The sequence below is a fragment of the Phalaenopsis equestris genome, unplaced genomic scaffold (assembly GCF_001263595.1).
Source record: "Phalaenopsis equestris unplaced genomic scaffold, ASM126359v1 Scaffold000418, whole genome shotgun sequence".
NCBI lineage: Eukaryota > Viridiplantae > Streptophyta > Magnoliopsida > Asparagales > Orchidaceae > Phalaenopsis > Phalaenopsis equestris.
Window position 1 is genome coordinate 283,726 of NW_018164859.1, and position 15,103 is coordinate 298,828.

Here is a 15,103-nt window from a genome sequence, read left to right on the forward strand (position 1 = left end):
CCAGATATATATATATATATATATATATATATATATATATATATATATATATATATGATCTATTTTCAAGGAACGTATCAAAAGAGTATTGCAAGGGAAATGTAAGGACAACAACAATCACAAGAAGCATTTATCCAACTAAGTGGGGTCTGCTACCTGAAAGGAAAATGTAAAGAGCTTAATCAAAATGATTTTACAACAAAGTTAATAGAAATACATTTCTATTAAGTGGGGTCTGCCTAGAAATGGCATTTCCCTTCATTTAGTGGATGTATATATTTTTCTTAGACCCAATAGACATGGCAGTAACCGTGGCATGTTTCTAGGCTGTATTTCTATTAACTTTGTTGTAAAATCATTTTGATTAAGCTCTTTACATTTTCCTTTCAGGTAGCAGACCCCACTTAGTTGGATAAATGCTTCTTGTGATTGTTGTTGTCCTTACATTTCCCTTGCAATACTCTTTTGATACGTTCCTTGAAAATACCAGATATATATATATATATATATATATATATATATATATATATATATATATATATGATCTATTTTCAAGGAACGTATCAAAAGAGTATTGCAAGGGAAATGTAAGGACAACAACAATCACAAGAAGCATTTATCCAACTAAGTGGGGTCTGCTACCTGAAAGGAAAATGTAAAGAGCTTAATCAAAATGATTTTACAACAAAGTTAATAGAAATACAGCCTAGAAACATGCCACGGTTACTGCCATGTATATTGGGTCTAAGAAAAATATATACATCCACTAAATGAAGGGATCCTAGGATGAATAAACTAACATCAATGCCCAATCGGTCACCTTGTTTTGAATGTTGATCAATAACGACTAGCTTAAATGAATGCAATTTATTGATGGGAAATATAAATGGATACAAAGAAACCTAGGCAGATTTGTTTTTCATGAATCAAATACAAATTTTGATTGGAATTCAAATGGGCAAAAGTATTTGTAACAGCGCCTCTTTAAAGTTACAGTTGGGAGGGCTCTAACGTAATGCAAGATCTTGACTTGAATTACATTTCCCTTTCATCTTAAAAACTCAGTAAATTTATATAAAATTTCAAATCAAATCATTGTGACTATTCATCCTCTTCAAATAATCTCACCTCCAATTTTTAATTCTCTTGTTTCGGATTTCTTTTCTTATAGAAACATGAAGAGATTGCACCCTTCTTCATTTGTTACATGAAAGGGAAGAAAAGGTTGGCGAAGCAAGAAGTGGGAGTTTAAACCTAAGCGTTTCTAAGCAATAAATATAAACTAGAATTTCAGAATTCGAAAAAACACTGAATAAGGCTCTTATTGGTAGCACTGTTGAACAGGTGACAGGTTACTTGTTTAAAAGGGGAACAAAGTGCTTCTAATTCCGTTATTTAGAATTAGTGATATCGAAGAAGGCTGATTTTCGTGTTGGCTCAAAGGTTTATGTAACTGAATTTGCTATGGGAAGTCGAGAGAATAAAACTGGTCTAAGATATCCTTTGTTAAGAAGGGTTAGTATCCAAAAATAAAAATGAAGATGAGAACCGAGAAATAAAATTATTGTTGAAATTCAATGAAAGAATAATGCCTACGGAAGATAATTTAAATGTCCTGGCTGAAGTTCAAAAGATAATTGATAACCTAAATGCCTCTAAAACTTTCTAGGAGTGATGTGCTTATTAAACCTATTAAATTTAGATTCAATCAACACTGAATAGTTTTCTAGGAGAGATGTGCTTATTAAACCTATTAAATTTAGATTCAATCAACACTGACTAGGAGGAAAATATTAATACAGACTACATTTTTATGAAGAGATTCTTGAAGAATTTAGAAAATGAATTTGGTAATCTTTACATCTTATAAGCTTATTGAATTAGTTATTAATCTTTTAGTTAATAAGGGAAATGAAATGGCCAAGACTCTCAATACTACAGTAAAATTTATGCCTAAAAAACAAGTATTTCTATTTTCCTAATGGTGAATTGCTCAATAAATTATCTTATAAACAATTTAAATTTTTAATGAAAACTCCACATCATAGATTGAAGATGACTAAATATAAGTTGAAGGTTTCTAACTGAAAAGTGCAAGGCGCCGAGCAATGTCAGAAGAGTTCCTTGCTTTACATAATGGGATCTATTGAGGTTCATATGATCAAACATTCTTTAAAGTCTCCTCTTTATGAGAAGCCCATGAAAGAAGTCAAAACAAACGATTGAGAACAAAATACTTTAAAGTTTCCTCTTTATGAGAATTCGCTTCTTCGTGACGTCTTCCCGTGGACTCGAACCTGATCCCGAGCAACCCAATCCCTATCTCTATTCAGCAACCCGAGCAACCCAATCTCGCTGCTTCTTCGTGACGGCTTCCCCGATCTCTATTCGGCAACCCAATCCCCAGCCTTCTGGTCTTCGCAAGAATGTCTTCTGAGAAATCACATGAAATTTTATCTATCAGAATTACGGGAAAGAATTATGTAGCATGGAAATTTCAGTTCAAGATATTTTTGAAAAGGAATGAGCTTTGGGGGTATATTGATGCGTCTTCTCCAGCACCCTCAGAGTCGAAAGTACTTGGCTAATGTGAGGCAAAAGATGCTCGGATCGTCTCTTGGATTTTGAGATCTATTGAGGTTCATATGGTGAATAATTTATAGACACTGTTAAAAAAATGTGGGAATACTTGAAGCGCGTCTACAATCAAAATAATATTGCAAGAATATTGCAAGATGCTTTCAATTGGAATTTGACATGAGTAATTATAGTCAAGATAATCTCTCAATTGAACAATATTATTCTAGTTTTCTTAATTTATGTAGAGAATATTCTAGTAATATCTAAGCTAAGGTGTCAAAGAAAAATTTAGCTAGTCTTCAGGCTATTCATGAAGTGAGTCGTCATGATCCATTTTTGATGAAACTCGGACCTGAATTTGAAACTACTCGGGATGGATTGTTGAATAGAGATCTGGTCCCTTGTTTGGATGTATGTTTTTTGTGAATTACTACGTGAAGAACAAAGATTGGCGACACAAGCCGCTATCAGTGCAGATAATGAATCATCTAAAATAGTTAATATTGCCTATGCTGCTCAGACCAAAGGAAAGAGAACAATGTAGTGTTACAGTTGCAATGAATTTGGTCATATTGCACGTAATTGTGATAAGAAGTTCTGTAACAATTGCAAGCAAAAGGGACATATTATAAAAAGTGTCATACACGGCCCCAAAACCATAGACCACAAGCCCTTCATGTTGTAGTATCCGACTCTCAAATCTTGGCTCGACATTCACAGTTACTAGTGATAATCAATTTGTTCTCACACCAAATATGGTTCAACAGATGATCTGTCTTTTCTGCTCTTGGTTTTCAAGAGAAAGGTAAGATTATTAATTTTGTTCCTTCTACTTGATTTGTTGATTCAGGCGCCACAAATCATATGACTGACACAGCTGATTTATTGCATAATCAATGCTCGTATACTGGAACTCAACATATTCAAGTCATTGATAAAAATAATATTTCAATTACGACAGTTGGTGATTTTAACTCATCTTTCCTACATGTCTTGGTTTCTCCAAAATTATCTACTAGCTTACTTTACGTTGGTCAAATGGTGCATAATAACTGTGACGTATACTTTTTTCATGATAGCTGTATTGTGTAGGATCAGGTGTCGGGAAAGATGATAGCGAATGAGCCTAAAGTGAGCAGGTTATTTTCATTACAACTTACCATTCCTCGAACTTTGTCATTGGCTTCTTCAGTTATTGAAAATAAGGCTGGTGTCAGGCATAAATGATTAGGTCATCCAAATAACGTTATATTGAATCATTTATTCCAAAGTGGTGTTTTTTGTTATATAAATAAAAGATTATTAGTAGAATCTTTTTCCTGTAAACTGAGAAAAAATAAAACATTGTTTTTTCCTAATTTGAGTAGTAGTGTCAATAAATATTTTAAAATTATTCATAGTGATGTTTGAGGAATTACATAAGTTATTTCACATGCTCAACATGAATATTTTGTGAAATTTATTGACGATTATAGTCGATTTACATGGATCTACATTTTGCATTTCAAAGGAGAAGTGTTTACAATGTTTCAAATATTTGTGACATATACTGAAACTCAATTCTCCACTTGCATTAAAACCTTACGGTCTGACAATAGTGGTGAATATATGTATCATGAGTTTCAAGAATTCCTTCATAATAAAGGTATTGTTTCACAACGTTCATGTCCTTATACGCCTCAGCAGAATGGAGTTGCCAAACGGAATAATTCGACATCTGCTGGATATGGTGCGCACATTGTTGCAGGAATCTTATGTTTCAGCTAAGTTTTGGACTGAAGTTTTATCAACTGCAGTTTATATGATTAATTATTTACAATCTCATGTGTTACAGGTGTTAAACTCATTGGTTGTAAATGAGCTCTTAAACTCTGATCTGATGGTTCCTTTGATAGATATAAGACAAAATTGATATCTCTCGGCAATTGACAGGAATATGTGATTAATTATGAAGAGGCCTTTGCAGCCATGGCTAAGGTGACAACTATCTGGCTTGTCCTATCTATTGTTGCATTTAAAGGCTGATTCTTACGACAGATTAATGTTAAGAATGTATTTTTGCATAGGAATCCAAAAGAAGATATCTATATAACTCGTTCAGGCTTATTTTCTACACCCACACATGATCTTTGTAAGCTCAAATGGTCTCTATACAGTTTGAAACATGCTCCACGATCCTGGTTTGAAAAGTTTCACAATACTCTTCTTAGCTTCTCTTTTATTCAAAACAGTATGATTCATCATTATTGATTTACAAGACTGATAAGGGAATTGTTTTTTTATTAGTTTATGTCGATGATATTGTCATCACAGGATCTGATACTCAATTGATGTCTCAGCTGTAAAAGCGTCTTCAGGTTCTTTTCATATGAAGAATTTGGAGTTATTAACTTATTTCTTAGATCTTGATGTTCGCTCTTCTCCCGCTGGTATTTTTCTTCATCAGCATAACTATACTAAGGAACTCATTGCTTTGGCTAGTCTTCGAGAGGGACGTCCTGTTGATACACCTTTAGAAGTTAATGCTAAATATCAACGAAATGATGGTGACTTTCTGTCATATCCATCTCTGTATCGACAAATTGTTGGGAGTTTCAATTATTTGACAATTACACGTCCTGATATTTCATTTGTTGAGCAACAAGTTAGTCAATTTATGTAGGCACCTACACATCCTCAATTAGCTGCAGTTCGACATATTGTTAAGTATTTGAAAGGTAATTCTCATCATGGTTGGTTCTTTTCTACAGTCTCCAATTCTCTTAACATCCTATAGTGATGCCGATTGGGCTAGTTGTTTTGATACACGCTGATCTATTACTGCTTGGTGCATGATTTTCAACAACTTTAATTTCTTGGAAGAGTAAGAAACAATATCTAGTGTCTAAATCTTCTATTGATTCTGAATATTATGTTATTTCCTCTGCTTATTCTGAGATCATTTGGCTTTGAGGTTTGTTGGCTAAGCTTGGTTTTCTTCAACTTGGGTCTACTCCTCTTTACGCATATAAAACCAGCGCTATTCAGATTACTGCTAATGTTGTCTTTCACGAGCGCACGAAACATATTGAAGTGGACTGTCATTCTATTCGAGAAGCTTATGTTGATGTTGTTATTTATTTTCCTCATATCTCTTCTGATTATCAAACGGCTGATATATTTACTAAAGCTCTTTTTCGACAATGTCATCAATTTCTTGTTAGTAAATTGATTTTCATGATCAGTCAACATCAATTTGAGAGGGGATATCAATCGAGAATGACAGAAATCACGGAGCTAGAATTAAGAGCTTCCTTTTTTTAAATTGCTTCCAATTTTCTCCCTTGATTTGCCTCTTATTAATTGTACATATTATTAGATTACCTAAAATAGATTGTACAGATAATTATTTATTGGAATGAAAGCAAAGCAAAAAGGCATTGAGCCAATTCTTTCTCAAAGATCGTTACTTATCTGAAGCAAGGGTTAAATAACCCTAGGCAATAGATTACCTTAAAATGCTAGTTACAAAATGCTTAATCTACCATATTACACGAACCAAATCATTCTATTTATAACATAATAATTTTGAAAAGAACAAAAGATTTATTGACACTACAAGTTATTTCAGAGTTATAATCACAAGCTGATGAAACGCTAGAGACTAATATGATGAAGTACAAGGAACTAATAAAATGAATGCTAAATCTGAATTATTTTGACGATGATTTAAGAATTAAGTTGTCTAAAGAAAGTGCTTAATAATTGTATACATCAGATAATTTAAAATGCAAGCATCTATTGTTTTATGTTATTAGCGAACTAGAGATCAAATTTTACAAAATAGCTTGCTAGTTTTATGACAAAAATTTCATTAGTATTTGCTTTGAGATTAATTTTTAATGATCGAAAATTCATCGGTATGATCTCTACAATTAACAACCCAGCTAATATAATAGTACATTCCAATCAAGATAATGTTATGAAAAAAAATTATCATAGTTAGAATGAAAACTTTGTTGTCATTGTATCTCATAACAAAGCGTCTTTTACTAAATTTGTGATGAAAATTAATCATAATTTGATAGAAAATCTATCAGAAATATTATATAGATGGTAATATTCTTCGGTAACGTTTCCAATGGATTTTTGTTGTAATATTGTTTTTCCAACGAGGGTACCAACACCCTTTTCATCACAAATCTCATTAAAGATAATGATATTTCCATGAGAAAAAAATCAATTGAAAATAATATATTTTCTTATAAAGCAAACCTCAAACATAAAAAAATCATTTATACAACTACCAAAAAATCAAACTAAAGAGTCATGAATAGGTCATAAGTTTTTTGCACTAAAGCCCATCTTCTTGGCCAAATAGAAGAATAGGATATTGATCAAGCATCCAAAGTTGACTCAGAAATCAAGGACATCTTGATGACTAAACTGATTTAATTACAATAACATTAAAGGCCCCTTCCTTTTTTGCTTTCTGTGATAAAAAATTTAATAGGTCTTAAGAGGCCTTTAGGACATAAAAATTGCACTAAGAACTAATAAACATATCTTGAAAGGATGATATACTATGGAAAGCAGCCCTGATAACCATCTCCGAGCAAATTCTTTAACTGATATGATAATAGTCTGTATTTCACTATGTTAAGTAATTCCATAGCCTCCTCAAAGAAGTTGAGGTGCTCTCAATCGATTGTCCCACTGCAGACACCAAAGCGAGAGGCCTAAAAGTTTGGAGAATTGATTTCTCCAATATATCTAGAGGAAAAGATGGATTTCAAAGAACTCTAAAATTAGTAACGGTGATGTTGATAAAGGTACTCTTCCAACAATCTATAGAAATTCACGCTCGCTCATAAATTTTTCTAAAAGGAATAGAAGATGTGACAACGTGGCTAATTTCGACCACTTAAGTCAAAAGCTTAAACTAAGCTGGTAAATCAATAAATTGGGCATTGGCATGCACACAAATGGCTCAGGAATTTCTTGAGTTAGATTGGAAGTCTCTTTCACATGGGGTCAAAAGTCATTACTGACATTGTTGGCAAGCAAAAGTTAGTGTTGAAGTTGGTGTTGTCTCCTATAGCTTATGTTCTTTCAAATTGAAAGAGGAAATTCCCTAAGGTGATAATAAAACGATGTTCAATATCTATGAAGTGGAATTTCAGTTGCCAAAGAAATAGGTATGGAATAACAATCCACTTAAGAATTTGTTGAATAAGAGAATTATTCTGCTTTGAGTTACTAAATAAAATTAAGTAACCAGTGGATTTATAAGTAATTGGTCTTTTCTATTATGCAAAGAGTCCAAAGATCTTATTAATCTCAAAAAGGGTACAACAGTACAATTGTGCACAAAAGCCAAGAGACTCGAGATCTTTGTCGGGTTGTACAAAAGCCAGTAGAGTCAAGATCCTTGTGGTACCCATGAGTGTGCATTTAAAAATCCTCACTATGAAATGTTGCAGGTATTACAAAAAGAAGCTGTTCAAACCATTGTTGGCTTTAATAAACTTAAGCTTCAGTATGAGAGAAATTCAAGTGCAAATGATTGAATTCAGGAGTTTTAATGGCTTTAATGAACTTAAGTTTCATTATGAGAGAAATTCATGTAAAAATGATTGAATTCAAGAGTTGAATGATCAAATTAATTTGGTTGTTGATATATTATCTCATCTAAATGAATGCCAATTGCTACTGAGGAATATAAATGGATATAAAAAAGTTCAAGTAAATTCATTGTTCTTGAGGAATTCATGATGTAATTCAAGTCAAACAACATTTATAAAAGGATCTCCTTGGACTGTTACAGCAAACACATGAAGTCCGAGACGTGACCATCAAAAGTAATATTGATTTAATTTACATCAAGAAATCCCAAAATTGTAGATTGAGGCAAATATATCAAAGTAATAAGCTAATAATATTTTTATTCCGTTATCTTATATCAAGGCATATGGTTGAAAACAAAAAAGAACGGGCAAAGGAAAATGATTTACCTTGCCATCATATTCTTTCTTAAGTAAAACTTCAGGAGCAATATATGCAGGAGTTCCAACAGTAGACTTTGGTTGGGAATGCAGAACTGACGACTGCAAAATTAATAAGTTGACACCAAAGAGTCAAAAAACTTACCATGCATGCTGATGAAAGCAAACAGAGATAGAGATTAAATATGAGCAAATGAATTATATTTGTTAAAATTTTTAAATTCTACATTTTCAAATTGGGCATATTATAAATATATGTAAGGTCTTCCAATTAAGCTATTGCATGTTTGGATAAAAGAAAATCTTTTGACTTAAATTGCAAGATATTATGAAATGAATGAGACAAGATCTTCAATAATTTTTCAAAACCCACTTCTGCTTGTCTTGTGATACTCGGCTATACATACCTTAGAGTAGCCAAAGTCACAAATCTTTAAACGTGGAGCAACACTTCCATCTAACAATGTGTTCTCAAGCTTTAAATCCCGATGACATACTTGCTAAACAAGTTAAAACAAATAAATGCCAATAACCCTCAACATTTAACTATTACAAAATAAATAAATAAAAAGACAATCAAACATAAAATACCATAGAGTGACAATAACTAACTCCAGATATGAGCTGCTGAAAGAAGAAGCGAGCCTGCAAGGTAATTTCTTATTTTGCATCATAAGTACAAAGGAAACAAAGAGAGAATAGCCAAGAAAATTTTGGTAAAAGCAAACCTCATCCTCACTGAATCGTCCCGCATTGCAAATACGCTCAAATAGTTCACCGCCAGAAGCATATTCCATTACAATAGCAAGATGTGTTGGAGTCAGAATGACCTATATGATGATAAAATTAGTCCCAAAAATGAAATTAAGTATGCTGAATAACAACAATCAGGCGCACCTCTTTAAATCTGATAATATTTGGGTGTCTTAAGGATCTGTGATTTATAATCTCCCTCTGGACATTCTCATCTATCTGCACAATAAAACAACTGAGAAAATGATGCATGAAATGGTCACTGTAGACACTAGTGCAACAAGCTAAATATGAAACAAAAAATAATTTTTTCTCCAGTTTCTGCTTTACCGCATCAAAACCTTGTAGCAGACACTTTATTTTATTTTTTAATGATGAAGACGAGCATGGACGATAAAGTTCTCTAACTCAAATTTAAAACAAAATTGACCATGCCTTCGTGCGATTACGAACTGAGAAATGCTAATAGAGATGAAGGTATAAAATACAAAATTTTGCGGCTCGGACGCTCTAATAAAAAGAAAAAGAAAAAAGCAGATCGCAATCAATTGATTTGGCGATCATTAACAGGATAATAAGCACGACAAAAAAATGCTGAACTAAAAAGCGTCATTTTTTCCATAAATGCGCTGCCTATGATATAACCATTAACCACACCAATCTTTAAATTAAACATCCCACAAGTTCGCTTCGAATCCCACATATTCTTAGGGCAGACAAAACATAGCTGATAGAAAGTGAGAAATTGGTTTCAAGTCCGAAAACTCATGACAACAACGTTGATTGAATCTAAAGCAGCGAGAAAAATAAGAAAAAAAAAACGCCAGAAATGAGCTACAAAACGACTGAGTTCGAGAAACAAATCAGTTAATAAACCTTCTCTCCTCTTTCTATGTATTTGACAGCCACCAGTTCCTTAGTCTGCTTATCCCGCATCAACCGCGCAATCCCGAAGTTGCCGGCCCCGATATCCCTCACCAACTCGTACCGGTCACTGTCGTGCATTATCGGCATGTCCATCGCCGGCCCGACGGTCATTGCCACCCGATCCATGGTCGTCGTCTCCCTCTTCCTCTTCCTTTTCTTAGTTCATCAACTTCCAGCGCTATCAAGCATTCGATCTCGATCACCTTGACACACAGGAATCACGCAGCCTTCTTCAACGTGGCACAAGGTCGCCCTCCCAATACTCAATCGAACTTCCTCACGGCTCGGAGAACGAAAAAGACGGAAAGAAATTAAACCCGTGACATCGCTCCAGGCAGAGTGCCGTGATCATATCAGAATGTAAGCAGTTACGTACGGCATCTTCCAGTCGCACCACTTCTACGCTCTCTCTCTATCTTCAAACGATAAGATTAGGGTTTCGAAAGTGAAAGTAGTAGAGACAAAGAAGAGGATAAATGGAGAGAGCTCGAGACCTGCTACTTATGCAGCCAGAAGAAAAGCCAGAGGACAGTGATAAGCCAGCTGATAAATTAAATTTCTCCAACAACAAATAAAGATATAGAAAAAAAAGTAAAATGACTAAAATGCACGCGGTAACGGAAAAAATTTGCGTGCGATAGAGGTACGCAACACTGCGTGCGGCATTGGGGTATATCGAGGGTATAAAGGGGTTACATCCACAGTATAAGCCCTTGTAACCTCCCTGTAACTTACGTGTAACCTCTTAATATATGATAACAGAAGCGCGAAACTTATTGTAGAGTACAGATAGGTTACAGCAAGTTACAGGAAGGTTACAAGGGGTTATACCGTGGATGTAACTCTCTTGTATCCTCGGTATAACCCCAATATCGCACGCAGTACTGCGCACGTCTATCGCACGTCCTCGGTATAACCCCAATATCGCACGCAGCACTGCGCACGTCTATCGCACGCCGTAAATTTTTTCCCGCGGTATCGACCCTGCCTTAAATATGACAATGTATACTTATTTTATTTAAATATTTATAATTATTTTTCATTATTAAATTTAAGTAGAAGCTACCTATCCGCTTGTGTTTATAATAACGTTGGTGGGTGAATTTTCCACTCAATTTCAATCTTTTTATAATAATTATTTTATTCATAATGTATAAATTTCTCAATATATAAATATATTTTAATTTGTCATTTCCTTATAGTTTTGAATCATTTAAATGTAATACATATATCATGAATCAAATGCAAGCATATTTTATTAAAATTTAATTTGATTTCTTCTTCAATCGGTTTAATTTTTTTTTAAAAGCCGCATCCATAATATATTTTACAAATCCACAATTTAAATAGAAATTTAAGTTGAACTTAGGGCCCATTTTGGGCAGTGGTAGAGGTGTGTTGTAGTCTGCACAGCACTGCTTATGCATTTGATAAAACTGCATTTTATTTGTTTTCTTACGAAGTCATAATGAAATAGTTGTGTTTTGCAACATGACCTAATTAAATGTGGTGTTTGCCACAAAACTTCACTACGATTTTTTGAAATAAAAAAAGGTCAATTACACATTCAGACCACCCCAAACTTGCTAACTACCTTCTTTCATCCATTTTTCGATTTCTCACCCAATTATATCAAAATTCATGACAAAAATCCAACTAATATATTTCATTTTTTATAAAATTCTTCAATTGTTTGATCGTGGTATGCGTAAATACATTGGTTCAGTAGTTAAAAAAAATCACCTAGGTGTTACTTTGTAAATATCAATGTTTCGGGTGGTTTGTATGTAAATACTTCTAATTTTAAGTGTCACTGCAGTTTCTAAAATAGCAACTTCACGCCTATTTCTTCAACGAATTCTTGTGCCACCTCGATTGAATCGTCCCCCATGTCATAACTCGACCTACATGATCCAAAAAAAAAAACCCTTTCCTCTTTCCTCCTGTCGCAATCGCTGCTTATAATTTGTGATTTCCCTTTGTTGAGTAGTCTCGCTTGATCGTATAAATTATTTGATTTTTTTCTCTTTTCTTCCAGATTTGCACCTTCTCATGCTTGAGGATAGACTTACCCACTGCCCTACTAAGGTTATATAAAGGGATTGAAGGCTAAGGCATCGCTGCAATTCGCACCTCTCTTCTAAGTAGCCTTTGATTTCACCTTCACAACAATCAAAGCCTCTCCTCACCCTCGTACTTCCATTTATGGTTCAAGCTCCCTCTTGACAACTAAGGTTCTTCCTCAACTTATCGAGCGTCATAAACTCTTTCTTCTCCTTATCTCATTTATAAAGTTATTATTCTACCAAGAGTCACCTAGGATTGCATAAGTATGTGTAAGTAAATTATTTATTTAATCAATTAGCTTGTAGGATAAACTAGGTTTGAGTTATTTTTCCTTCTGTTTCAAACTTTGTAATGGTAATGAATTAAATAAGAATAATGATAAACATATTTGTATGACTAATGTGTTTTGGGCATAGGACATTCAAGCACACCTCCTAGTGGTGCCTTAGACTGAAGCTTATAAAATCAGAAGTTTTGTATTGGCCGCCTCAAGGCAAGCAACTGCTCTTTATTAGGGGATAAACATACCCTTTCAGAATAGGAATATTAATCGATCGACCGTATCAGATACCTAGTGTTTTTTGATACAATATTTTAACTCTAAAATATGTATTATAAATTTTATAACTTGAGTTTTCCACAAATTAGCACTATATACTAGATATTTTACGTAAGCGTATGTATCATTCAAGTAGTATCGGAATTTTTTAGTCTGAAGTATCGATCCCACAGGGAAGGCTGTTATTTTAAAACTTAAGAAAAGTTCTAGCCAACTATAATGAGTCTTAGCCTAGAAGTAAGATAGATTTTATTTGTGCTTATAAATTCTACTAAATTATCACTAAACCTATTGATTTACTCTAAAGTTAATTTTACTAAATTTAAATAAGTTGAGAAAGATCAAGTTATGAAAAATACCCTCCCCTTGCAATGAAGTAAGTAATTTGTGTAGGAATGGAACACCTAGAATATAAATTGTAATTAGTGAAAAATAGAAGCTTTCCACTACTTTACCCTCTTTCGAGTGCATAAAGAAGTTTTGTTTAACTAAGTAAATATTTCTACATGTCACCCTATCCAAGTTACCCCCTTCAAACCCTATCTCCTTATTAATTTGTATTGCCCTATGGACTACTTTTCCTTCACCTAATAGCGTAATATGGTTTCTACTAGTTGTTAAAGCCATATCCCTCTCGGATCATTATAGTTTTACTACAGGTTTTAACATATTAATTTGCCAAATTAATAAGCAAATGAAGTATGAAGTAAAAACCATCACAATAATGAATAAAAACCTATTTCTAAATATTTCCACATATCCTACACATACTATACTTCTTCACAAGAGAAAGGTGAAAAGGATCTACTCATAATGCATGGAGAAAACACAACAATCCATTATCTTATAATAAAGGAAATTCATACACAATGAGTTTACAACTAATATAAGACAATATGGAATGAAACACTTATCATTCTCCCTGAGAAAAGAAGTAAAAACTCCTCCCCAATGATCTAAAAGTGTTCCTTCCAAGGTTTACAACAATCATTTACAATATCCTCTCAATTCTCTCTAAGAAAATGCAGAAAAATATGAAACCAAACTTTATACTCTACTTTCCTTTACACTTAGATTCTTTCCTTTGCTTCACAAATTATCCTTTCTTCTCGTTAAAACTATTTCTCCCCACTCATAACCTTTGCACAAAACAGTTCTGGTGCATAGGCACCACCTTCTCGGGTAAGCTAGGAGACAACTGATGCCTAGGCGCCATTATGTGGCACCACGACACCACTTTCTCTATTTTTTGGAAAACATCTGGTGCCTAGGCGCCCATGTGCGGTGTCATGGCGTCTTAGAGCAGCGTTTAGGCGCTAACCAGTTGTTGCTCTATTGCTCCATTTTCCTCTTTTTTGCTTTGTTTCCACTCTAATTTGCTCCAAATCTCCTACCTATTATACTTGTAAGAAAAAAATGAAAATATCTTCCTTCAAAGTGTAATTTCATAAAAAATAAGTGTTAGATATAAAGGAAAATTAGTGTGCTACATGACATGTCATTAATGCATGTTATTTATACTAGATTTTTAGTTATTGATATGATTGCTAGCACGCCCTTGTTACTTGATTTTTTTTCTTGGTTTGAACTTGTGGTGAGTTTTAGTTATTGCTTATAATGAAGTAATTAGTTACCTTAATTTATTGATGCACATCTTTGTGTATATTTGATTAAATCCTATAACTTAAATATTCTAACATGTTATTATGTTGATTATCATGATATAATTATGCAATACTAAATTTGTTGCCCATGTTATTTAATAATTTTTCTTTTTAAATTTTGCAATTATATGCTTTTGTTGAATGACTTTGTTTCGTGCTGAAAAATTTGTGGTGGTAAAGAGATATTTTAACGTCTTAGCATTGTGTGAAGATCCACAACACACAAATAAAAGATAAGTAGGAGAAGGAGTGTCTAAGAATTTTTATGTGAAAACATTATGGAAAGAGAAAAAAGCATGGGGCTTAGCCCAGTCAAAGTCATCCATTATGTAATTTTAAGTATATATGTCCACTCTTCTTCTGAATTAGAGATGATGGAATTGCAACAATGGTAATCACAGATATACAATAGTAGTTTAGCTATAATAGTCATAATTAGGCTATAATAAATGTGGTTCTTGGTTTTAATAGCAATAATTGGCTGTAAAGGTTGTAGTTGATTGCCACAAAGGCCATAGTTGGCCATAAAGGATGTAGTCGATGGCTATAATATTCTTAGTTGGTCACAG

The 15,103-nt window shown here is 33.5% G+C and overlaps 1 protein-coding gene across 1 annotated transcript in view; it reads right to left on the minus strand.

Moving 5' to 3' along the window:
* Window positions 1–10,762, minus strand: part of LOC110027177 (serine/threonine-protein kinase SAPK10) — a 14,199-nt gene extending 3,437 nt beyond the window's left edge. The window contains exons 1-6 of the mRNA XM_020728495.1: window positions 10,194–10,762; window positions 9,462–9,536; window positions 9,293–9,394; window positions 9,156–9,209; window positions 8,972–9,064; window positions 8,574–8,666 (exon numbers count right to left, since the gene is read on the minus strand). Coding sequence (XP_020584154.1) covers window positions 8,574–8,666; window positions 8,972–9,064; window positions 9,156–9,209; window positions 9,293–9,394; window positions 9,462–9,536; window positions 10,194–10,370 — 594 coding nt within the window. The 5' untranslated portion in view covers window positions 10,371–10,762. The remainder of the gene's footprint in view (window positions 1–8,573; window positions 8,667–8,971; window positions 9,065–9,155; window positions 9,210–9,292; window positions 9,395–9,461; window positions 9,537–10,193) is intronic.
* Between the last annotated feature and the right edge of the window lie 4,341 nt (window positions 10,763–15,103).